At 38.4% G+C, this 23,916-nt stretch overlaps 2 protein-coding genes across 7 annotated transcripts in view; one reads left to right on the top strand and one right to left on the bottom strand.

The window, feature by feature from the left end:
* carmil2 (capping protein regulator and myosin 1 linker 2) overlaps window positions 1-23,916 on the top strand; it is a 75,921-nt gene that overhangs the window by 43,865 nt on the left and 8,140 nt on the right. For all 6 annotated transcript variants that reach the window (XR_010914119.1, XM_067500545.1, XM_067500544.1 and 3 more), the window contains 6 exons: window positions 3,066-3,613; window positions 15,342-15,445; window positions 16,749-17,628; window positions 21,041-21,145; window positions 21,529-21,565; window positions 22,652-22,720. Coding sequence is in view for 5 of the 6 variants with exons in the window: in XM_067500545.1 (XP_067356646.1) it covers window positions 3,066-3,613; window positions 15,342-15,445; window positions 16,749-17,628; window positions 21,041-21,145; window positions 21,529-21,565; window positions 22,652-22,720 (1,743 nt within the window). In the remaining variant the exon portion in view is untranslated. The remainder of the gene's footprint in view (window positions 1-3,065; window positions 3,614-15,341; window positions 15,446-16,748; window positions 17,629-21,040; window positions 21,146-21,528; window positions 21,566-22,651; window positions 22,721-23,916) is intronic.
* On the bottom strand, window positions 1,834-2,511 carry LOC137125120 (uncharacterized). The gene is made up of 2 exons (XM_067500107.1): window positions 2,398-2,511; window positions 1,834-2,343 (listed from the first exon to the last, which is right to left on the bottom strand). The coding sequence occupies exons 1-2, from the start codon at window positions 2,509-2,511 to the stop codon at window positions 1,834-1,836; spliced, it is 624 nt and encodes a 207-aa protein (XP_067356208.1).

The following is a 23,916-nucleotide window of genomic DNA, read 5'->3' on the forward strand; positions in this document are numbered from 1 at the left end:
TAACTCATGGTAACAATCTGAAAATCCTTTTTTTAAATTTTGCTACTTATTTTGCTGCTTAAAATCAGTTATCAGTCTGTAGATCAGGGGTCACCAACATGGTACCCTTGGGCACCAGGTAGACCACAAGGACCACATTAGTAGCCTGCAGGCCTGTTCTAAAAGCTCGCCATAGCACCACTTACCAATGAGCTGCATCTAATTTTTTTGTTGTTATTCTTTTTTAAATCACATTTGATACGTATTGTGAGAAATCATTAACATTATCTGTGTCTTCACATAGATGAATATCATTAATTTAATTAATTATTAATAACATATAATTAACAGTAAATTGAGCAAATTTGTGATTTCAAAAGTGCGTATTAAACTGGTATCCCTTCGCATTAATTGGTACCCGAGAAATAGCTCTCAGTTTCAAAAAGGTTGGTGACCCCTGCTGTAGATGTTAGCTGTTTTAGATCCAAATCTTCTTGGGTAAGTCTCTACAAGCTTCTGACACTTGCACTTAGGTGGTTTATCCTATTCTTCTTGACAGATCCTCTTAAGCTCTATCAGACTGAATAGAATTGTCTGTAAACTGTCATCTTTAGGTCTGTCTCTAGATGTTCTATCAGGCTTAAGTCTGGGTTTTGGTTTGACCACTAAAGGAAACTTTGGAAGAAATTTGTCCTAATGACATTCAAGTGACCTGGCCACATGCTTTTAACCATTTTTAACCAGGTTAACCATCCCCATGTTCTAATTTACATGGTAGCTCAAGTATAAATCTAACCTTTTATAGGGTAATATACCCAGTAAATTCTTCATGTGTGCCCCCCCCATGATGAACCATTATGTGGCAGACATAAGCCACTGTTTGGCTAATTGGAACATGGTCTGTTTACTTTCACATCAATGACTTTCACCATGAGAGAGATAAGATGGGAGAAAATGGATGAGGGAAGATGAGAAAAAGACACCCCACCCACGTTCTTTTTGACAGAAAGATGATCTTATTACAAGTACCAAATTACCATGTGGAACTAACTTTTGTGTCCATGGAAGATTCATCATTAACATTAACAAATTGGAATTTATCTGATAAAAAAAGATTTAAACCAACATAATGCAGGTTCTTTAATCCCAATTACATGTTCCAGTCTCAGTAATAAAATGTTGTTATCAATGGAGTCAATTGCGGCACTAAGATCTAACAGACCAAGTATAAAGATTTTGTCCATTATCTGAGGCCAAGAGGAGATCATTGGTGACTTTTACCAGTTCTGTTTTTGTACTGTGATGCATTGTAAATCCTAACTGAAAGTCTTGAAACAAATTATTCGTGTAAAGGTGTTTGCATTATTGCTTTGCCACCACTTTTTCAAGGATTTTAAAAATAAAGGGGCGGTTGGATATTGGTTTTTAATTGGCTAGAATGCCTGAATCAAGACAAGATGTTTTAAGTAGTCAACTTTTCTACTTTTTCAACTTTTTTAAGTCAACTTTTTTAAGTTGATTTTATATATGAGACTTTATAGGCCTTTTGTACATAGCCAGTTTCTAGAGATGGATTACTGATATATAAAAGCTGTCTATTAAGGGTAAAGCATCCTTGAGCAGTCTAGTCGGGATGGGGTCTAACAGAAATGTTTTTAATTTTGTTGAAGTTATAGTTGAAGTTAACTCAGTGAGGTGTATGGGTAAAAAGCAATTTAATAGGGATTGGGGCCTTATTGATGATTATAGCACTGTTGTACATAAAGATCTGTCTGTAGGATTTGGGGGATTTCTTTCCCTAATAGCTACAATAATAACAGCTGCATCCTAGGCTCAACTCTGGATTGTTTTTCTCTAGACCTTTGGGTTTCTAATGAAACCAGCCATATTTCTTGATAATAGAGCTGCACCATCTAAAGTAGTATGGATTTCATCTCTTCTAATCAGCCTAGGTTTTCCCCAAAAAGGTTTCCAATTATCTATGTAGGCCATATTATTTGCTAGACACCACCTAGACAGCAGGCAGTTGAATGATGATATGTAGCTGTACATGTTGTCATTGGGCAGGTTTGGCTGGGGTCCAGAGAAAACTGAGTCTGACATTGTTTTGGCAAAGTTACACACCAATTGAGCGTTAATTTTAGTGACTGTGTGAATAATAATCTTACTGTATTTACTTTTATCTTTAGCCAGGAGTTTCAAATATGATTCAATGTTGCCCAGTTTGGCCCCAGGAATACATTTGACTAAATCCACTGGAGTCTCTAACTTCACGTTTCTAAATATAGAACTGCCAATTATCAGAGTGGGTTTCTCAGCGGGTGTGTCGCTGAGTTGGGAAAATCGATTGGAAACATCAACTGACTAGTGATGAACCTCGGGCATCTGTTTACCATTAGATCTCTTATGAACCGTCACCCAGCCAGACTGGCTTCCCGGCTGCTCGGGAACTGCCTCGGGACAGCTAACAGGGGCTTTGCTAGGTCGGTCCGCACCAGCTACCGGGGGCTGATTAGCTGGATTATTTTCCATGGTGTGGAGCCGCACTTATAATTATATGAGCCTCGCGTCCAAAGCTGCGAAAACCTTACACTTGTTACAGATACTATTCTCGCTAAAGGAAAGGTAAAACTTAACATGAGACACACTGAGCAAGTGAGAGACAGAGGGAGACAGTGAAGCCATTGCTAACAGCAAAGTTAGCTGAGCTAGGACAGCGTAAATTTTGAACTAGTGAACGTTGGCTAGTTATGGCTTAGAAGACCAGGTGATGGTATAATACAAGTGTATGTTACGCCTCAGGTAGTAGCCCTTGTGCAGAGAAATCACTTATTTAAGTAAAATAGGAGCTATGATCAGTGAACAGCCCTTCAGTAGAAAGCCAACAGAGTGTGCAGAAACAGGAAGTGACACAATACACTAACACCAGGAGTAGGAGGCTTGTGTTGGACTTCATTAAAAGCATCCTTATTTTATCAAAAACGATGCTTATGTGTTGTCTCGGAATTGCCTTCTTTCCTCCCTCCGCCCTCCTCTCTTTCATCATCTTTCATTATGACTCCATCCTCATACTGTTTAATTCTCAGGTCTCCTGGATGCCGACTGGGAGCAGCACACCAGGGAGAGAATAGCAGAGAGAGAAAGGGGAGGAGGTGCTGGAGAGGAAGGAGGAGCAGAAGGAAGGTGTGGCTTCCATCAGTTGCTGTCAGCAACTACCCTGTCAGTTACAGTCTCAAGACCCTCTCCCTCCACTTCCTATTCCCTATCTCCCTCCTCCCTTAACTGGAGGTGGAGGGAGAGGAGGTGGAGAAAGGGGGAGGTGGGAGTTGTGGATGCTTCAGCAGCAATATCACAAGTGCGAGGGTCATCATTCATTCCTCCTCCCAGTCAACCCCTCCTTCACTCAATCGCTGCTCAAACACCAGAGGAGGAGACAACCAGCCACGGAAGCTTATACAGACAAGAGGCTCCCTTCCGCGGCTGCGGCTCCAGCCCAGGCCCCCTCCCCAGCTCCAGATCCCCTGCTTCTCTTATGGAGCCTCTACCCACCCAGGGACAGACTCTAAGGCATTACACTGCCTCCCGACCACGACCGCATCGCACACACACACAGCCCCCCTCCTCCAGGCTTCAGGTAAGAACACAAAAATCCCTATAGACATCATACGCACAGAATTTGAGCAAGCATACAGTAAAACTGATTGCATCCACATTGGGACACACATGCACATCATCCAGAAATTACAGCATTTATAACTACACAAATCAAAACATGCATACACAGGCGTTCATACTGTATGAAGGTATACATGTTCAGTAAAATACAGCAATAACTACAGATGGATTCCCAAGAGAAAAACAATGGAAATGCGGAAAAGAAAAACAACCTTAAAAAACGCAAGTAGTAATGAGGAGATAGATAGATAGATAGATAGAGAGAGAGAGAGAGAGAGAGATCTCCTATCTATCATTTCATTGCTGTCTTGCTTATCATTTCTGTAATACTGTAGTTATAATTTTAGCCATATTTATCTTTACATTCTCCTGCTTCATGTGGTTGTGCTCAGTATGTGTATGTGTGAAATCGGGCACATGCATTTTGGGAGTGGTGTTCCCTGCTTTTTCCCAATGCTGATCTGTCTCTCTTGCTCTCCCTTTCTCTCCTGGGAATGCTTTCACTAACTCAATTATTCATGTTTTCACATTAATGGGGTCTCTTTCCCAGTGCTGTCACTATGTAAATGAAAAAAGAAAATTCCTCTTTATCTGTGGTGACCTTGTGTGAATAGTCTTGCTTGTGATTTCTGTTTAAAAGATACAAATTTGCTGTGTGGTGACAGTGTAAGTGTTACGCAACAACAAATGTTGTAATTAATACTAGCCAGTAATGGCTTTGTACGACTCTGCTCAATATACTTATTATAAAGAATAGGAAGCTTTTCTGATAGTAGATTTAAAAGGTAATGTTAAATTACACAATTATTAAGATGAATAAATAATTAGTATTCAATGCTGATCAATAACTAATGTTTACTAGACAGATTTTGATAATATAATAAGAATAAGAAAAAGGAAACAAAGAAAACATCAAAAATCTAATACAGTACAATCCCTACAATGTGAACATAATTAAGAGAAGAACAAAAAGACAATTTTAAGAGTTTTTATTCTAGATTATTTTACTAATGCACCATATGTCATCTGCATCAAACTGGATAGGGATCATTAGCACTTCTAAAAAAATTCTAGAGCTAGCATATCCTAGAGATAAGATGTAGATTTAAAATATAATTTGTCCGGGCACTGAATAGCCCCTTAGATCACTTTGCTCGAGATGACCTGTAACTCAAGATTCAAGATTCAGACTACTTTATTGATCCCACAGTAATTGCCACAACCAGCATAAAATTTCCATCCTACCATTAGTTTGGACTGAAACCAATTTAGAGCTGTACCACTTCTACCCACTGCTCAAGGTGCAATAGCAAAATTGAGTGCTCAACTACAGTTATGTGCAAAAGTTAGTACCCCCCTCTTTATATTGTATGTTTTGTTTGTTTGTTTTCATAAAGCATAATAAAAAATTATCTGATCAAAGTTGTTCTTAGTATTAGCAACATATAACTTCTTTCATCATACTATTATTTATTTAACAAATATGAAACTAAAATTTGTTAAAGTTAATTAATTCTTTGAAATAATTAACAGTATTCTGCTCTGTTATTATATTTGTTTGTTAAAGTCAATGCTCATTATCCTGTGTGTTTTTTCCATGGTAATAAAAGTTAGATATTTTAATAATCTTCAATTCATATTAATATGACTTGAAGTCCAGCTAGCTTTGCATAGAATCAGCTGGTAGAACTTTTTGGAGCCTGTACTTTCTCAGTTTTACTTGAGTGATGAAGTTGTATCATTACAGTACAGAATTTCATTCAACTGTTTTGCTAGATCTTACAGCTGCATTTGACACTGTAGACCATGAGATCCTTACATTTCATCTTGATAAGCTGGTGGGGATCTGTGGCACAGCATTTAATTGGTTCAAATCTTACCTGTCAGGTCGAACCTTTTTGATAAAATGGAGTGAGGCGTCATCTGCTACTACTAGTTTGCGGTCCCCCAGTACATTTTGGGTCCTATCCTTATTTCTTTGTACATGCTACCGTTGGCGTCTGTCATTAGCGAACATAATCTCTTTTTTCATTGCTATACAGATGATGTTCAGTTATATCTACCACTGAATGGCTCATCACACAATTCTGGCCAGGTGATTCTTGATTGTCTGGCAGAAATTAAAAACTGGCTTGGCACTTTTTGAAATGAGGGCAAATCTGAAGTCATTTTGTTTGGATCTGGTGACAAAGGGAAACCCTGTAATATTGATCTTGGAAATCTATCTTCCAATGTTAACATTGTGGTCAGAAGCCTAGGTGTTCTTTTTGACAATGAGCTCCAGTTGGATAAAAAAATTAGCGCTGTGATTAAAAACAGTCTTTTCCAACTGAGCTCTCTTACCGAAGTTAAGAATTTCTATCACACAAGGACCTGGAAATTACTATTCATGGTTTTATTTCCTCAAGGCCTGACTAATGTAATGTGCTGTATTTTTGTGTTAACCATTCAATTCTGCTACAGTTGGTGCAGAGTGCTGCAGCACATTTGTAGTAAATAGTAAATAATAATTATTAATAATTACTAATAATTAGTAACCAAATGCTTCCTATTAATTTCAGGGTACAATTTTAGATATTATTAGTCCCTTTTAAAGCCCTTAGTGGTCTGGCACCTTCCTGTTTGGCTGATCTGGTTACTATTCATCTGTCAAATTGCTATCTCAGATTAGCTCAACAGTCTTGTCTAGCTTTGCCCAGATGTAAGTCAAAGCGTTGATGTGACGGGACTTTAAGCCCCTAAGCTGTGGAACTCTTTGCCTCCTGATATTCCTGTTATATCTGATCTCCATAATTTTAAATCCAAACTTAAGACTCACCTTGTAGCTTTGACCCTACAAAATAAAAATAAAGGTAAAAGCTTCCAATTTTCTATAAGGTCTTTAAGTTTGTTGACCATATCCAAGTAGTTCAGTTTAAAAAGACAATTAGGATTCCTGGGAATTTTCAACAATAAAAAATGTATTAATACAAATATACAAAGTACTCATTTGAAATTTTAAAAAGTGGGAGTGTTAAGAAAAAGTGGGTCAAATTCATTAGAAAGAGGCATAAGAGTACTCTTTTGCCAGTTAACATTAAATCCAGCTAAAAGGCTAAAGTCCCTCATAATAAGAAGAGGGGATAGGGAAGAATGTATGTTGGAAATTGTCATGATCACATCATCTGCATACAGGCCAACAAGTGATTCTGTGTGACCTACTCTTATGCCAGTGATTCTAGAGTTAGACCTGGTAAGGATAGCCAAGAGCTCAAGCGCCAAGGCAAAGAGCATTGGGGAAAGCAACAGCCTACTTCCATGGTACAGTGTAAATTTCAAGAGATTTTCTGTGTTGTAAGCACAGAAGAGCTGGGACGTAATAATAATAATAATAATTATTATTATTATTATTATTATTATTCATTTTATTTATAAAGCAGTTTACATTTGTCGGCAAATCTCAAAGTGCTACAAAAGCAGATTAAAAGCAAGAATAAAACATGAAAAATATATAAAGCATAGAAACATATAAAACAAACATTAATATGCTTTCTGAAGCATTTTCAGTTTCAGAGATTGTATTCAATTGTTTAGGGTTGTGACTGACCTCATAACTGGGGGTATTTTACTAAATGAGCTATCCAACAATGGGTCCAAATAACAATTGAAATCACCTCCAATTGTTAAATTTTAAGTAGTACCCAGACATCTTCCACCTGGGTCTAAAATAATATATTTGAATTTAAATGGAAATCATTTTTATATGAGAATAGCTATCCATCTAGCTTTGGAGGAAAGGTTGACTGAGACAGCTTGAGACAGCCACGTTGTTCTTAAACACTTCTGCATAGTAGGACCAATATGGGTTTCTTATGACATACAATTATGTCCGATGATGGGGATTTTAGATGAGAGAAGACTTTGGCAGGCTTTAGTGCAGAACCTATACCATTACAGTTCTAGGATGTAAATTTTCTAAGCGACCCCTCGGGAGATTAGTGTGCATGTCTGACAAGCAATAAAACTAGATTCAACCAAGTGTGCAACTTAAAGAAATCTGACAATAACATACAATATATACATATATACATAATACATATATCCCACCTGTCTTATAGGAGGCAGCTGGGTGGTCTGTAGGTTTTGCTCTTTTTAGTTAACTAAAAAGAGAAACAAAGTAAAAGGGAAAAATAGCAATAGTATCCTAAGCTGCTCGTGTACACCTCCATTGCTGGAGAAAATGTTTCATCACCTACTGTAGTATTCTGACCTGAAAAATAACAACCATGACTTCTATAAACAAGCTGTGGCTGGAATGTTGAAGAAATTATATAGAACACGTGTCCTGTGCCCACCACCCTTATTCTAATTTAGATAGGGACCTTAAGCACCTCAGCTTAAGCTGAACAACTAACAGTTCATTTTATTCAGATGGCTATGAGTTACACAAATTGTTCTTGAGCTCCAATGAGTCGAATCATGTCTGTTTCCCAAGTGAGCCCACAAGCCGCTCAGCCTTCTCTGGGCTCCCAAAGATTTTGACTATGAAGTTGAGATGCAAGTGCAAGAAAGAGTAGAAAGAACTTTTTTTGTTTGTTTTTAAAAAGAATAGATTTAAGTACATAGGAAGGTGTGGAAGAGTTCTGTTTCAGTAGTTTTTGTAATATTGGGACTGAGTTTGCTTTGCGTGCAGAATTTGGTAGCTCGTTCCACCATCGTGGGATCACTGAACTGTAGAGCTTGATGTCTTTTGTGTGGTGCTGGGACCACCAAACATTGTTTATTGGCATACTGCAGCAGACGGGAGGGATTGTAGACCTGAATGAGGGAGTTAGGGTAAGCAGGAGCTGTTGAGTTAATCCTCCTGTAGGCCAGAAACAGAGCAGCCAGTGTAGAGATCTGAAAAGTGTTGTGACATGAGTCCTTTTTGGCGGATCAGGTGTGCTGGTGCATTTTGGATTATCTGCAAGGGTTTGATTGTGCATAGAGTTAACCCCATTAACAGAGCATTGCAGTAATAAAGACAGGATGTGACCAGCCCGTGTACAATGAGTTGGGTTGTATATTCCACGAGGTAGGATCTAATCTTTCTGATGTTGTAGAGGGCAAATCTGCATGGTCCTTAAAGCTCAATTGGTCCTCAATGATGACCCCAGATTTCTGGCTGACTGTGGGGACAATCACTGTAGATCCAATGTTAATGCTGATGTTGTGTTGCGTCGAAGGTCTGGCTGGGAAGACAAGAACTTCGGTCTTGGAGAGGTTGAGCAGAAGATGTCTCTCTCATCCAAGCAGAGATATCGGAGAGACAGGCAGAAATACGTGATGAGAGACTGGAGTCCTCCAGCAGGAAAGGACAGGAGGGGCTGACTGTCATCAGCATAGCAGTGATAGGAAAGGCCATGTGAACGGATGATAGAACCCGGGGATGAAGTATAGAGGTAAAAAAGAAGAGGGACCAAGAACTAAACCCTGCACCACAACAGTAGAGAGGCTATGAGAGTGACAAACATGCCCCTGCCAGGATACATTGAAGGTTCGTCCCAATAGGTAAGCCTGAAGCCAGACTAGCTGATCCAGACATGCCCAAGTCAGAGAGGGTGCACAAGAGGATCTGATGGTTCACAGTTTCAAACGCTTGCAGATAGGTTGAGTAGGATTAAGACAGAAGACTGACCTGTGGCTTTTGCAGCTCGAAGAGATTTCAGGTCAGTAATTCTCCACAAGGGACGGATCAAGAGAATGCTTCTTAAGCAGTGGGTAATCTGGGCCTGCTTGAATGAGGTGCGTGTTGTTAGAGATGTATTAAAGTTTTGGAAGCTAATTCAGTAGTTTTGAGTAAAATATGGAGGGCAACACACGTAGGTCCCAAAGAAGGTGACTACTCCATTACAACGCAAGACCCCCACCTATATTCAGTATCTGGTGTTTCTCAACATATTTACGTTATAAATAGTACACTTTCTATTCATTAATGTTCTACATCCACAGTTAACACAAAGCCCCTCGCACAAAGTTGCAAACAAAATCTTGTTCACAAACACATTATATTACCTACTCTTTCCTACACAATTTCATCAATAAATTAACAAACAAAAGAATTTACAAAATTGCATCTACAATACTTGTACAGTGTATGACACTAGATTCAAATGGCTCATGTATGAGCCTTTGAGTCCTCCATGTTTTTACTCAACAGGAAATGACCTCATCACATTATGTAAGCAGATTAAACCATAAATTGTAATGTTTACTAATGAACTACATTAAAGCACTTTTTTTTTTAACTTTAACAAAATAAATGCCATAATGGCAACACAGATTCATCAGCTAGACACAGACTTCTGGGCATAGGGATGCTGATTTAATGTTACGTGATGATGGCCAGGGACACCATCTCTACAGCAAGGGGGCATCAACCGAGGAAGCCGACCCAGGAACAATGCCTGAAAGGATGTCTACAGGAGAAACCAACCCTGGCAATTGTTTTGGGTGGCCCACTTGGGGCCAGCTACAGATATGGTGTTAACGCACTGATGAACAGACAGGACACCAAGGGGACCTTCTAACTAAATCACACAGAAGTTCACAGACGGGACTGCTTGACTCAGAAACAGGGAAGACAGTAGATATCACCTGAGTGAGGAAAACAGTAGATGTTTAGCCACTTGAGAAAAAAAGAGACATTGGACAACTCAAAAAAACAGGAAATATCAGCCAACCTTGGAATACTGCATATATTAGCTATTGGGAACAGAAACAGACTCAGGTAAATGTGAGGTTGAGATTTTTGCAACAGAAAACAGATGTCAGCATACTTTGGAAGGTCTAGAAGGTCACTGCGAAGCATCAACTTTCAAATGCAGGGTGGCAGAAGTGCTGTCTCCTTGGACATTTGAGACTCTTGGTTGGTGGGTTATTAAGAGTCTCTTTGCAGCATTTGTTCTCTAGAACAGGACAGCTAGGGGTTGGGTGTGCTGGGGGCCTGAGGCTTGAAGTACCATTCTCAACACCAATGTGAAAGAGATTAATAACATTTTGAAACTTAAATTGGAATTTTTATTCTATTGCCAAGCAGGGGTTGTGTTAAACTTTGCCATTGTCCCTCATAATGGAGAACATGGTCATAAAAACTCCATCAAGATATATTATTATTAGTCATTGTAATTTTAAATGTTAATTGCACATATTTAGTTGCATTCGTTGATAGGTGCTTGGAGATAAAAGATAAAGTACATCCCCTGTGTCCACAGTTTTTTGTGACCTTTTAGAATTTTTATACCGTTCACTTGCCCTCACAACTTGGGAAATCGTCATCAACAATCTCACTATCCAGACCCAGATCTCTGTTCTCATGCCACAGAACTTACTATCGTGTAAAGTAAAACAATGTAATGGCTAAAACCAGCTAGACAACAGGTCATCGACGTGACATCCAAGACAAGACTAGACAAAGGTATTACAATAGATATGCAGACTCACCCCTGATTTCACAGGGGTTTGATGTACAGTTTAAATTCTGTCAATGATGGAACATATTCAGATAATGTAACCTCATCTTCTTGCCTTAAAATGTAGCACCACCTTGCACATTTTTAGACATCCCTTTCATTATGAATGGAATCCTCTTAGAGTCAAATTTGATTAACTGTAATAAAGCTAATCAAACCACGATTCTATTCTAATACTCTTAAAATGTTATTACATATAATTGATGCTGGCCTGTATAATATTTTCTTAAGGCTAGTAATGTGCATCCCTGAGGACACATTATATTTAACATAAAAAAAACATCAACTTCTCTTAGTCCCATAATTTCTCATGTTATTTAAATATAGTTTACATTCCTTGCAAATAGCATTTATGCTCTCCCTTATATCAAAATCAGGATTTGTTAACTGGAGGTAAAGTCAGGGCTTGATTTTAAACCCAATTGGCAAAATGCAGGTGAATTTCAACAGTAATTCCCACTAGACACTTTGGACACACATAGAACTCCCATTAGCACTACCTGCACATAGAATTTATTCATTTCTAGATTGTGAAGCTTTTCTAGTTTTGAAAATCTATTTTCTTGGTGATTGTTAGAGAGATGAGTAATGGGGTTTATATTTAACTTTGAGATGAACAACTTCTGAGATTTTTCCATGTAAAAAGAGGGATGGAGATGTGGGGATTCTGAAGCTCAGGATAGCAGAGAGTGTCTTTGTCACCGCACCCAGAAAGAATGCACCAGGTTGCAGGCCCAAGTGGCGCAGTAGTAATCATCTGTGCTACCTGGGGTGTATTGTGAGCAGGTGTCTTTGTTGGTTAAGCCCACTTTAAACATTTTGCTTTGAGTGATGTGGGTTCTGTGAATGGTCTTGTATTGTATAAGTATAATTGTATAAGTGTCGCTAGTCATGGAGAAGGTGTTTTAACAGATTTCTATCTGAAAGTCAGAGTTGGGGAAGAGAGTAAGATTTTTTTTCCATTTTTCTACTGAGACTATTATATAGTCTTTGTTTGATATAATTTTATAGAGAACTGTTTTTGACCTGGTGATTTTTATTATCTGGCCAGTTAGTGTTGGGGGCTGTTGTGGGTTGTCGCCCAATCACATTGTATTGTATAATTGAAAGTCTGGGTTTTGCCATTTTGGGTATGTTTACAAGGTTCTAGTGTTGATTTTGTTTTTTGATTTTGTGAGCTTTCCACCAGGCTGTCAGAGTTGAGGAGATTTTTTGTTTTGACTGGTTGTGGCATAAAAGTGAGATCTGAAACTGATGGGTTTACATTGATTCTAATATAGGTCTATCCATTAGTTGTTGTAATTATCATTTTGAATCCATTTGACTAGGTATTACAGTTGTGTTGCTAGGAAGCAGTGTTGGAAATAAGGTGCTTCAAGGCTGCCTTGTGATTTTTTTCTTTTGTAATAGTGGCAGTGAGATTCTAGGTTTCTTGTTTTTCCGGTAAAAGTGAAATGTTAGTGAGTCAAGTGATTTGAACCAATTATCTGTGGTAGCTGTAGGGAGCAATGAGAACAAATAGTTGATTTGTCTTAAGATCTTAATTTTTACTGTAGCAGTTCGTCCAACAAGTGAAAGTGGAAGGTTTGCTCAGCATCTGAGATCGTCTTAATTTTTTTTTTTTTTTTATATGGGGTATAGTTGAGATCAAAAGCAGCCTGATAGCCTGGGGAAATATTAATTTTTAAATATTTAATGTTGCCAATATAAAATGGAAGAAGGGGTTCCTGTGCTGTAGAATACCAGTCATCTTCAGAGTGGAAGTATTGTTGATTTTCAGTTTATTGTGTAATTTGAGAAAGGGAAATTACTTAATTTTTTATTTTATTTACTTTTTGTCCTGTTTGTTTAGCTTATCCCGTGAGTACAGGGTTGCCACAGCGCATCATTGTCCGCACGTTGATTTGGCACAGTTTTTACGCTGGATGCCCATTCTGGCCGCCACGATAAAAAAATCTTTTGATCTGCTCCTGACAGCCTCCACAGGCTATTGCTGAGTCGCTTCACACAAATAGAAAAGTTTAAAACTGAGGTGCTAGTGGTGCATCCAACTGCAGTAACTGTGGAGAAATCTGAGAGCAGATTAGATCCAAGAACATAGGTCATGTTGAATATATGGTTGAATGGTCTTTTTGAGACTGTAGCAGCTTTGATTGGGATCCTATGATAAATCTCATCACTATGAACCTCCTCAGTAAGATAGAGTTTTCAGCAGTGACTCTAGTTTTTCTTTGACAAGATGAGTTATCTATTCCTGGCTCCTCCCATTATATGTTGGGGGCAAGACACTGAACCCTAAGTTACTGCAACCCTAAATTGGATGGGTCAGGCTAGATGGATGTTAACTTCCCATGTGTCTGAATGGGTGAAAAAGCATGTTTACTAGTGCAGACTGTTTACTAGTTATATATAGTTATAAATAGTTAGTTAGTTATAAATTTATTTCAATATTGTGACAAGAAACATTAGTTACTAGAAACATTAATTACAATAAATATTATCCCTTCTATCCCCAGCTATTACTTACCACTACCTATTAACCTTATATTACCTTGTTATTTCAGGAAAAATTACCTCAGTATTACTCTGCTATTACTGAGATGTAATGTGCTAACAGGAAAATAATATAAAATGGTAATCCAGCCACTGTTGTTAGCAAAAAGGATTTCTGTGGCTGGAGAAAAGCTAACAATTAAGATAAGAATTTCAAAGAAGACAGATGGCAAGAACTCGAGGCATAGAGGGATCTGGCTAATACATGATGTAGGGAGGTCCATGATCTCATGTCAGTCTGCAATCTGGTGATGTACAAAAGCCGGAAACTGAAGATATCTAGTAGACAGGTGCGGTACAACCAAATGTGAAAAATTAAATAAATAATACATTAAATTTGTAGCTGTAAACACTATAAAAAATAAACTGAACATACCACATTATGACTTACTACATCTATAGTAGATACTATATATTCTGCTTGACTTATCAACCTGTTCCACCTGTATGACGCCATGTTGTGCATATGGTGTGGGGAGAGAGCTCTGTTTGTCCGTTTGTCCTTTAGTAATGTGTGTGTGTGTGAGTGAGAGAGTAGTAGAGAGGCAGAGAGAGGCAGTACGAGAGAGAGCCTGTATGCCACTAACTGTGTGACAACAGGCCATGATGGCATGTGGCACATAGAGCCAGGTGGCCATATTGGAGTAGACCAAGAATGAAAAGGAGGCACATTATTTGCACTGGATGAAAATAGGAGAACATTGTTGCTCCTCTGCAGTATGGGTCTTGTATCTTCTTTTGGTGAGGTCATCCAAGGTATTATTATTTGGTATCCCTCAACTGATGTAGTCAATCTATTCTAGCTCTTCAGTTTAAAAATGGGCTTCTAATGCTTCTCCTTTTTCCTTTGTTGTCTTTTCCTCTGGGCTGGTTGGATTAATTGCTCTGTTTTCAGCATAGCATTCTTAACCATTTCTCAGGTTGTCATTGCTTATTCTTCTGTCTCCAAGTTACAGATTTGACTCCTCTAATCAATGAATCTTGCCTAACCATAAACCACCTTATTATAATTTTACCAATAAATTAAGTTGACCAAAAATAACCAATTATAAGTTAGGCAGTTTAGCCAGTTCCTTTATGGAACAGAGGGCCAGAGAAAGAGAGGGAGACTGAAAATGAGAGAGAAAACTACGGGAGAAAGAAGACACAAAGTTAATGTCATACAGTGGTGACAAAATAATGTGGGATAAGAGAAGAGGAGAGAGGGTCAAGAGGAGGAAAGGAGCTCAGTGCATCGGGGTGGGTCACCCAGCAGTCTAAGCCTATAGCAGCAAAACTATAACTAACTATAGGGTTTATCAAAGAGGAATGTTTTAAGCCTAGACTTAAAAGTAAAGAGGGTGTCTGCTTCCCAAATCTGAACTGGCAGCTAGTTCCACAGGAGAGGAGTTTGATAGCTAAAGGCTCTGCCTCCCATTCTACCTTTTTTCTGGGAAAAACAAAAAGGCCTGCATTATGAGATCTAAGTGGCCTTTTGGGATGATATAGTACTACTTGTTCAGCTACACTTTGAGACAGGATGCTCCTAATTTTGGCGGCCAGAGTTATGCCATTTGGAAAAACAATATAGTTGGACAGCATATTTCTGAGATTTTTATTAAGTAATTATTAATAGCACAGTTAATGTTATCTTCTTTGTTACAGGATCCAGTGTCAAAGGTAGGGAAAGAAACAAGTGAGGGAATGGGCAGAGTGGATGAAGGAGTAGAGGAGTTCTTTACCAAGAAAATCATCCCTGACTATGCATTGTGAGTTGACACACACACACACACACACACACACACACATTTTTTCTTTTTGCCAAATATCTACACAAGATAAAAGTAAAATGGGGATAAAATGTTTGATTCACCCATTCATTTCCAGAAAATTTGGAAAATGTAAATAAAAAGAGAATATGATTAAAAACAGAAGCAAAGCAATAAACTGAGTAAAGCCTGGCAGTGAGTGAGAGTGAATTTATATATTTGTTTCAGACTATAAATTAAATAAACAAATAAAAATAAATAAATAATACAAATTGATTTTTTTTTAAAGAATTGAGTTCATGTGGCAGAAGTCTCACTCATGAAGGGGAACATTGTAAAGTTTGGGTACTATATTTCACCTATGCTTTTTTTTAATATGTTGCTGTTTTCATGCAGAATCAGCGCAACTGTAGGTTTTTTTGTTACTCATCAGGAAGTAGAAAAACTCTCAGGTTATATGTTGTTACATAGATCTGAATCCAACCACATGGCCTGATTAAGCAGTGTCCGTTACCATGGCAATGGTAGTGTGCTGACTGATTCAGTGTCAGTGTTCACAAGATTACAACCGTCAACTTTGGCTGACCAATAAAAATTCACCACTTTAATTGGAATTATCTTACAATCCTTTGATGAGGAAAACGATGGCTAGACAAACAATTTCACAATGCCCTCCGAAAACAGACAAACAACAAAAATACTGACTTCTAAAATGTTTGCTAATGGAGGATTTTAAACTGTATCTGTTTGCTTTAAAGGGCATGCTATCAGAAAGAAATAATATTTCCTATATTTTAGCAAATAAATAATATTTGAGTGAAAAAGGTGACCAAGACGTCAAGTTAAAAGTTAAAAAAATTGGTTTAAATTCTCTCACAAAATTTCAGGCTTTTGTGTTTCTTTTTGTGTTTTAATGACCTTGTTCTCATATGGAATGATGATACAATGGCTTGAAACAGGGCTGGGTCTGAGTACTTTTACAATGATTCACTACCCATTTTGGTGTGGATTTTTTTGTCAGCATCTTAACTCTAAACTTTACTAAAAGTAGAGGCACACAATTCCCTTTGGTTTTCTTAAAGCTGCAGGACAAGTAAGGCTTAGCACAGAAGAGTTTTAAGAATTATGACACATTATTTACTATGCTGCTCTAGCTAATTTAGGTGGTTACAGGAAACAAAGCATACATGAAGCATGCATGATTCACAAAGCAGAATCCAAGCACGGCAACCTTAACCTCTGTAGTTGTAGTACTGACTGTGTCTTTTTGTTTATTTCTCTTTCTGCTGTTTCCCTGCTCCAGAAAAGCCCAGCGTGGGGAGTCAAACCCTGCCCAGGCCAGTCCCCTAGAGTCAAGGTCCACCCCATCCTTCTCAACCCACTTTTCCTCTTCATCTGAGAATATCACCCCCTCTTCCATGATCTCTGTTACCTCTTACTCTGACACATCTACTAAAACACCCTTTAAATCAACTTATGCTCAACTCCTCTCCATATCCTCCACTCCCTCTGCCCCATTTCCTGTCACCACCAACACGCTTCCCACCAAAAACATAAAGAAAAAGTTTGGGGACTTCTTTGCCTTCAAGAGGGCTCGAGGCAGCCGAGCCAGCAAAGGAGGAGGGGCAGATGGAGGAGAAGGAGAAGGGGCCAAGGTAAAAAGAACTTCCATTGCAGACCTCATTCGACCACTTCGGGAAGCCAGAGAGAGGGAGAAAGACAAGGAGAGGGAGAAGGAGACAGGGGCAAGGTCATTTAAGGATGCTAACATTTCAAATGAAGCCACCACAGAAGGAATTGTTGCCATTGGCCACCATCTGGCAGGTGATGTGAGGGAAACATTGCCACCTGCTGTGACATCAACCACAACAACAGCTTCGAATGAGGACACTCCCTCCTACACCATCATCACCACAAGCCCTGATGCTACCACTACCGTGCTTTCCACCTTGGGAGAGGCAGTGGTTGTCTTGCCAGACCTTAGCCCCAGTTCACTAGTCACGCCCCCTCTAACTGATCAGGAGATATCCAGTGGTCTGCGGAAAGAGAGGAAGTTGGCAGGGAGTCCACATGAAGAGAGGCAACTGAAGCTGACAAAGAGGTCACTGAGAGAGGGCAAAAGCCAGAGTCTCATACTGCTGACAGGATTAGAGCCTGAAGACAAAGATAACCCACACAGTAAGGTCAGTCTAACACACATCCACAGTTTGATCAGTAGAAGGCATGATATAAACACAACTTAAAATTCACCCAATTCTTTGATATGTTACTATTTAAATTTGTCATGCAAATGGAAGACTGCTGAATTTACCTGCCTAGATTCAGCATAATCGTATCACTCACTCTGCTTTCCTCACTTTCACACTGAGTAATTAATGGCAGTTGTTTGTTGCTTTGCTATATTTTAATTTTGTGTGAAACTAGTCTCAAACAGAACACTTCCCACACATAAACACTGGATAAGAGCTAAAAAGAATTCAAAACAGGGGTTCTTCTGGTATCCTTCAAAACCATAAGTGCTTTTGGAAGAAACAATTATAGGCTGTTATTGAATATGAGCTACCATATTAAATAATATTTGTATCAGCAAATCCTGAGCTCAAGCCAATAAGTACGGATTCCGCACCTGTATTGAGTAAAGGTCTTGGAGCTGTTGAGTCAGAGGAAGCATTAAAATAATTCAACTACTAGAGACAAACATGGAGACCCACAGTTAACACCAACCATGTTCTTTGCAGACTCCAACCAAATTGAGCTTGTTGTTGATGTTTCAGGCCTCTGTTCACCATGCTAAAAAAAAAAAAAAAACATGACAAATTAAGCTTCAATACATCACACTTGTATAAGAGAGTTGTCTTGCTAATTTTAAAGATCAGATAAACTTCAGAGTTGCAAAGTCTATTTAAGTGAACTATTCTTATAACACATACTTTATTTAATAAAACAACAATGGCAGAATTCAAACTTCTTGTATTGTGACCAACTGTTATATCATCATTTATTTTGCACATGCCCATGTAATACCCAAGATTTGCCAGCAGGGGTCACCATTTCTTATTGTGTCAAAGGCTTCAAAACACTAACTATTTTTAACACAGTTGCTTCATATTGATTCAGTGCTTTGGAAAACGTCAGTTTTTTTTTTTTTTTTTTGCTGTACAAATGGAACTATTCACCTTCTTTTATAATAAAGAATGCTTTAGAAGCTTCATATAAATAAAAGAGAACTTAAAAGAAAACACTTATGTTTTTATATTTAACTAGTTTAATATGGACAGGCCCTGGCCCTTCATCCGTAGACCTTCACATTCTCTTACCATACCTGTAACATTCCACAGTAACCTCGGGTCTCTCAGGCCAGAGCAGTTCTCTTCACTGGTCTCTGCAACTGCCCACCACAGGACCTCTTCATCCTCGATACAGATGCAGCCACGGACAGCCTCTGCAATACACTTTTATCCTGTTAAGATAATGTCTGCCCCATGCTTTCTATATCTGCTCATCCCTCAGCTTCTAATCCATGGCTCACCAACTGGATCCATGAACAACACACCATGCTCAGGAGTGCTAAAAGGAAGTGGCGTAAATCCAAGACTCCCTCTATTCTTCCTGAGTATCAGAGTTTGCTTGTGTTTTTTGTCCTTCAGTGTCACCAGGGCAAAGACTGAAAACTATCAGGACAAGCTCAGCAACACCATGGACACCAGAAAACTGTTCTCCACTTTCAAATCACTCATCTACCCACCTCCACCTCCTCCATCCACCTCACTCACTGCTGACAGCTTTGCCAGCTTCTTTACTAATAAGGTGGCAGCCATTAGCTCACAGTTCTCTCCTCCAGATGATGATATCCTGCTAACTAGACTGCCTCGCTCTCCTCATTTTCAAATCCAACTGAGGACGACGTATCCTCTCTTACCAACCAACAACCTGCTCCCTGGATCTGATCCTTTCCCCTCTTCTTTAGTTGCACGCGCGCTAATGCCAGCCATTACACAAATCATCAACACATCTCTCACAACAGGACAAATAAACCGGGTGACAAATAACTACCAACATAAACAGTGAGACAGAGCAAAGTAAAAAGGGCAAAACAATGGCCAAACCTCAGACCAAGAGACAGGTGACAGAAATCCATATGAACAGAGTTAAGAACCCAAAAACCATAGATGCAAGTAACAGAAGTCCACTTGAACCAAACCAGGAGTCCAAAAACCACGAGATGGTAATCTTGGCATGGATAACAGAGACAATGATCTGAAGCGGAATCAAGGGGAGAGCTGGGTTTAAAAAGGCAGGGGAACAGATGAAAACAATTGTGAATGGTATGACTGGGGAAGCTGAAGAAACTGGGGACAGGACCTATGAAAAGGGGTACAAAATAAAAGTCCAAGACAGGAAATGAATATGAGTGCCAGATCATGACAAGACCATGGAACAAGCAGTCTTTAATCAACTCTCAGACCTTATTTCCCAGAAAGACCTCCTCTATGTCAACCAGTCTGGCTTCAAGAGTGGTCAATTCACAGAAACAGCAACTCCTGATGGTCTCTGCGGGTTGCAAAAGCCGCAGATCAGTCTTCTGTCTTAATCCTACTCGACCTATCTGCAGCCTTTGACACCGTAAACAATCCAATCCTCTTGTCCCACCGGTAGCACACTCTCTGACTTGGGCATCTCTAAATCAGCTCTAGCATGGCTTCAGTCTTACTTATCTGGATGAACCTTCAATGTATCCTGGCAGAGGCATGTTTTTGGCTTTCTGTAGCTGCCCGCATTAGGTTCAAAGTTCTGTCTCTTGCCTACAGGGTTGTCAACTCAACTGCTCCTGCTTATCTTAACTCCCTCATTTAGGTCTATGAGGTCTACCCGTCCACTGCTGTCTGCCAATGAATGACGTCTAGTGGTCCCAGCACTGCACGGAACACACCAAGCAAAACTGTTCAGCTCAGTATTCAAAAAACTGCTAAAAACAGAACTCTTCCACACCTTCCTATGCACTTAAATCTATTTTTTTTTTTATTTCCTTTCTGCTCTTTCTTGCACTTGCATCTCTTGAAACGTAAACACTTGTTCCGATAGGCTTTGATGTTTTCTCCTTGACTTAGATTTTGCTTGCCTTGCACCTCACTTGCAAGTCAGTTTGGATAAGAGGATCTGTAAAATGACTAAATGTAAATGTATTCTTGACTTTATTATGTCAAGTTTCTTGAGATGACTTGTTGTAAATTGGCACTATATAAATATATATAACGTTTATTGAAATGAAATTGAATGTACACAGTCAACATACCACATGTATCATTTAGTGAAATATAAGTCATAAGTCCGTCTGGTTTGGCTCTTCAAAAGTTTGTTATTCCGTCAGCAACAAAGAGTGTTAAGTGTCGTATACAATTCAAACATCTCTTTGAAAAGTTTTTACTGTACATATTGGTTGCTACAGTTATGTTACATGTATGATTGTTAAATAAGCATCTGTCAGCTCCATTGACTTTCTGCTGCATTTATAGTGTGTTGACATTTTCCATACCAACAACCTAACATTTAAAATTACTCCTCTAAATGCTTATGCTAGCAAATGTTGTCTTCCAGAAACACGTGTCTGAGAGCACACCTAGTTTTGAACAGCGGCTTTCAGTGATGCTGCACAGAATGGGTGAGGCAAAAACTCCACCTGCTGAGCCCAAGACAGGCCAGGTAGGATGGGTGTGAATGCTTGTGAGTGAATGCATACAGCATACAATAGTTTTAACCTGTTAAAAGCAACACTGGTTGGCTGACAACCATCTTATCAAATTTTAATAATTAGCTTAGTGCACTGGCATCATAACTGACAGCAGATGTAGAATTATTAATTCTTTCATGTATTTCTAGTCTTCATGAAAGGTGTTAATGTTTTCCATATTTTCCCAAGTTTGTGGTCCCTTCACTACAGCTATAAGCTCAGTAATTATAAAGTGCAACAGCAACAACAGCAATACATGATAAGTGTCTCATGAATGCATAATTAGTGCTAATAGCTTTCTGTGCCATTAATCCATTGTTGCAGTAGTTTAATAATGTTCAACATATCTTTGTAGAGTAAAGATGAAGAGCTGAGAAAGGCCAACTCTGAAGGTTAGTGTGATTTGAAACCATTATTTTAAAGCCATGTTAAATGGTAAATGTTCTGCACTTATATAGTGCTTTTCAACTTATTGGGAGTCAAAGTGCTTTACACTTCTTCTTATTCACCCATTTGCTCTTACAATCACACACCATTGGGGGGGATTGGTGGACAACCGCTCTACCTTCCTGCACCACAGTCACCCCAATCATAAATGCCTAAGCATTCACAGCATATCCTAAAAGATATTATAAAGTGGAATACAAAGCTGATAGCTGAAAGTCTTGAATGGTCTCGCTAGGCTAAAGTATGCTCGACTAGTTAAAGCTGAAATAGGACAAAGCTAAAGAGGAGCCGAAAAGTCTTTCTATCATTTGAATGAGAACAAATTGTTGAAAAAAATATTTTAAAAAGTATAAAAGATATTAAATCGCTAATTAGAACAATACATGTCCTTAATAAGCTGAATATTTTGAAATTTGAAAGGTGCTTCTAGCTGAAGGTAAGCTGAAACTCAGGCCATGTGGCCAAACTCAGAACATTAATAAAGATTAAAATTATATGTTTTTTTGAATAATCACAGTTTTAGTTTGATTTTCAATTTCTCTATTATTGTTTATTGCGGACTGTTAGCCCAGCAAGAGTGGATGACATCACATGCACTCTAACTCCTCAGCTTTAACTTGTATCATCTTTTATCTTCTATTTCTTCTTTTTTTAAGTCATCTTTAATCTTCAGCTTTGCTTGGAAAATCATTTCAGTGCCGAAGCACTCACAGTGCATTTTCTCTAAAATTTCTCTAGTTTCAAATTTAAGTTCAATCATTAAAAAAACTATTTACATTTGCAAAAAATAATCTTACAATGCTCTCTAGTCAGTGTAGACACCACAATCTACTTGGACTTTCCTTTACTCTTTGATCAAACTGGAAATTCCTTAAGATTGATCTCCTTTTCTCATTATTTCTAGTCTTAGATTGTTATCTTCAAAATGTGTTTAGAGAATGGCTTAAAATGGGGCAACTGTTCATTTTGTATTCATTATGTGTACACCTTCAATTAAATGTGCCCCTCTGTTTGATATTTCTGTTCCTCAGGTGCAATCTTGGAAAAACCCCAACCACCTCCCTCATACATGAAGCCCAGAACCATGTCCACTTCATCAGGTATGAATATGAATATTAGACTGTATACATCTATTTCATATCAATACATTTTCATTAACACTGGTACATTTCTAAATAAGCAGTAGAAGTCGGAAGTAGTGAAGTACATATACTTTGTTACTGTACTTAAGTAGAAATTCCAGATATCTGTAGATTACTTGAGTATTTATTTTTCTGACAGCTTTCATTACTATGAACCAGTTTTATTATAGTTTCAATTATTAGTTATAGTTTTTATTTTTCCATCCATTTCAGTTATTTTTTAATTTAGTTTCAGTTTTGTTGGATTTGGACAACTGGATTTGTTAGTTTCCATTTAGTAAACAGGTAGGGTAAGTGTAGTGCCACAAGGACTAACTTGGCATAAACAGTATCTCTTGTTTTATCCCTTGGTTTAATTTGAAAATGACTTGAAAGTCACTTGGAAGGGACAGAGACCAAAATGCAACTTTGGTCTAAAATGAGCACCAAAACTCCACTGCCCCAACTCCAACATAAACAAGTTTGTTTGGTGAAAGGAAAATTTTAAAATATGCACAGATATAAAATGTGATTTGCTACTGAAGGGGTTTTACAAACAGCAATCTACCTGTGCTACAAAAAGTATTGGGAAAAAGGCCAATTAGGAAAAACTAAATTAAATTATTCAAGTATAAAATCTTTCATTGACCAAGGTAACTCATATTAGAGAATATACTGTATATTCACATGATATATTAATATATGGGGGGCACCTAGGGTGGCCAATCAAATTTTGGGGGTGGCCAGTGCCACCACAAGCCATCCCTCCTGTAAAATCAGACTTTCAAAACAACTCTGTCAGAAGTACAAAGGTAGTCCCTTCTGTAAGAGTGAGGCTCAATTTAGAGGATTTAAAAAATAACTGATAATAACTGTGTGTTAAGTAAGTTTTCCAGCATTCTCATCTATTTTAATCGCATAATGAATAATTCATGAAAGGTTGTTCAGAGTGAGGGGGAGAATAGTAGACAGCAGAAGAGCAAAAAGTAACCAAGAGCTGGAAAGAGCAGAGCTTAATGTCTTTGAGTCTCCTGGTAGTGCTAGCTTAAATTGCATATTGTGGCTTTAAATATAATCTAAGTAATCTTGATTATTGTTTGACAGGTAAATATATTTTCAGATTACATAACTCAGGTGTTCTCAATTCTGGTCCTCCAGGACCTCTAATCTGCTCG

This window comes from Channa argus, chromosome 4 (assembly GCF_033026475.1).
Source record: "Channa argus isolate prfri chromosome 4, Channa argus male v1.0, whole genome shotgun sequence".
NCBI classification, from domain to species: domain Eukaryota; kingdom Metazoa; phylum Chordata; class Actinopteri; order Anabantiformes; family Channidae; genus Channa; species Channa argus.

Excerpts from the sequence above, each read along its gene's own strand:
- LOC137125120 (XM_067500107.1), bottom strand. The coding sequence starts at position 2,511 with ATGGAAAATAATCCAGCTAATCAGCCCCCGGTAGCTGGTGCGGACCGA. Across the intron at positions 2,344-2,397 it reads CGGGAAGCCAGTCTGGCTGG|TCAGTTGATGTTTCCAATCG; the intron begins GTGACGGTTCAT and ends GTTCATCACTAG.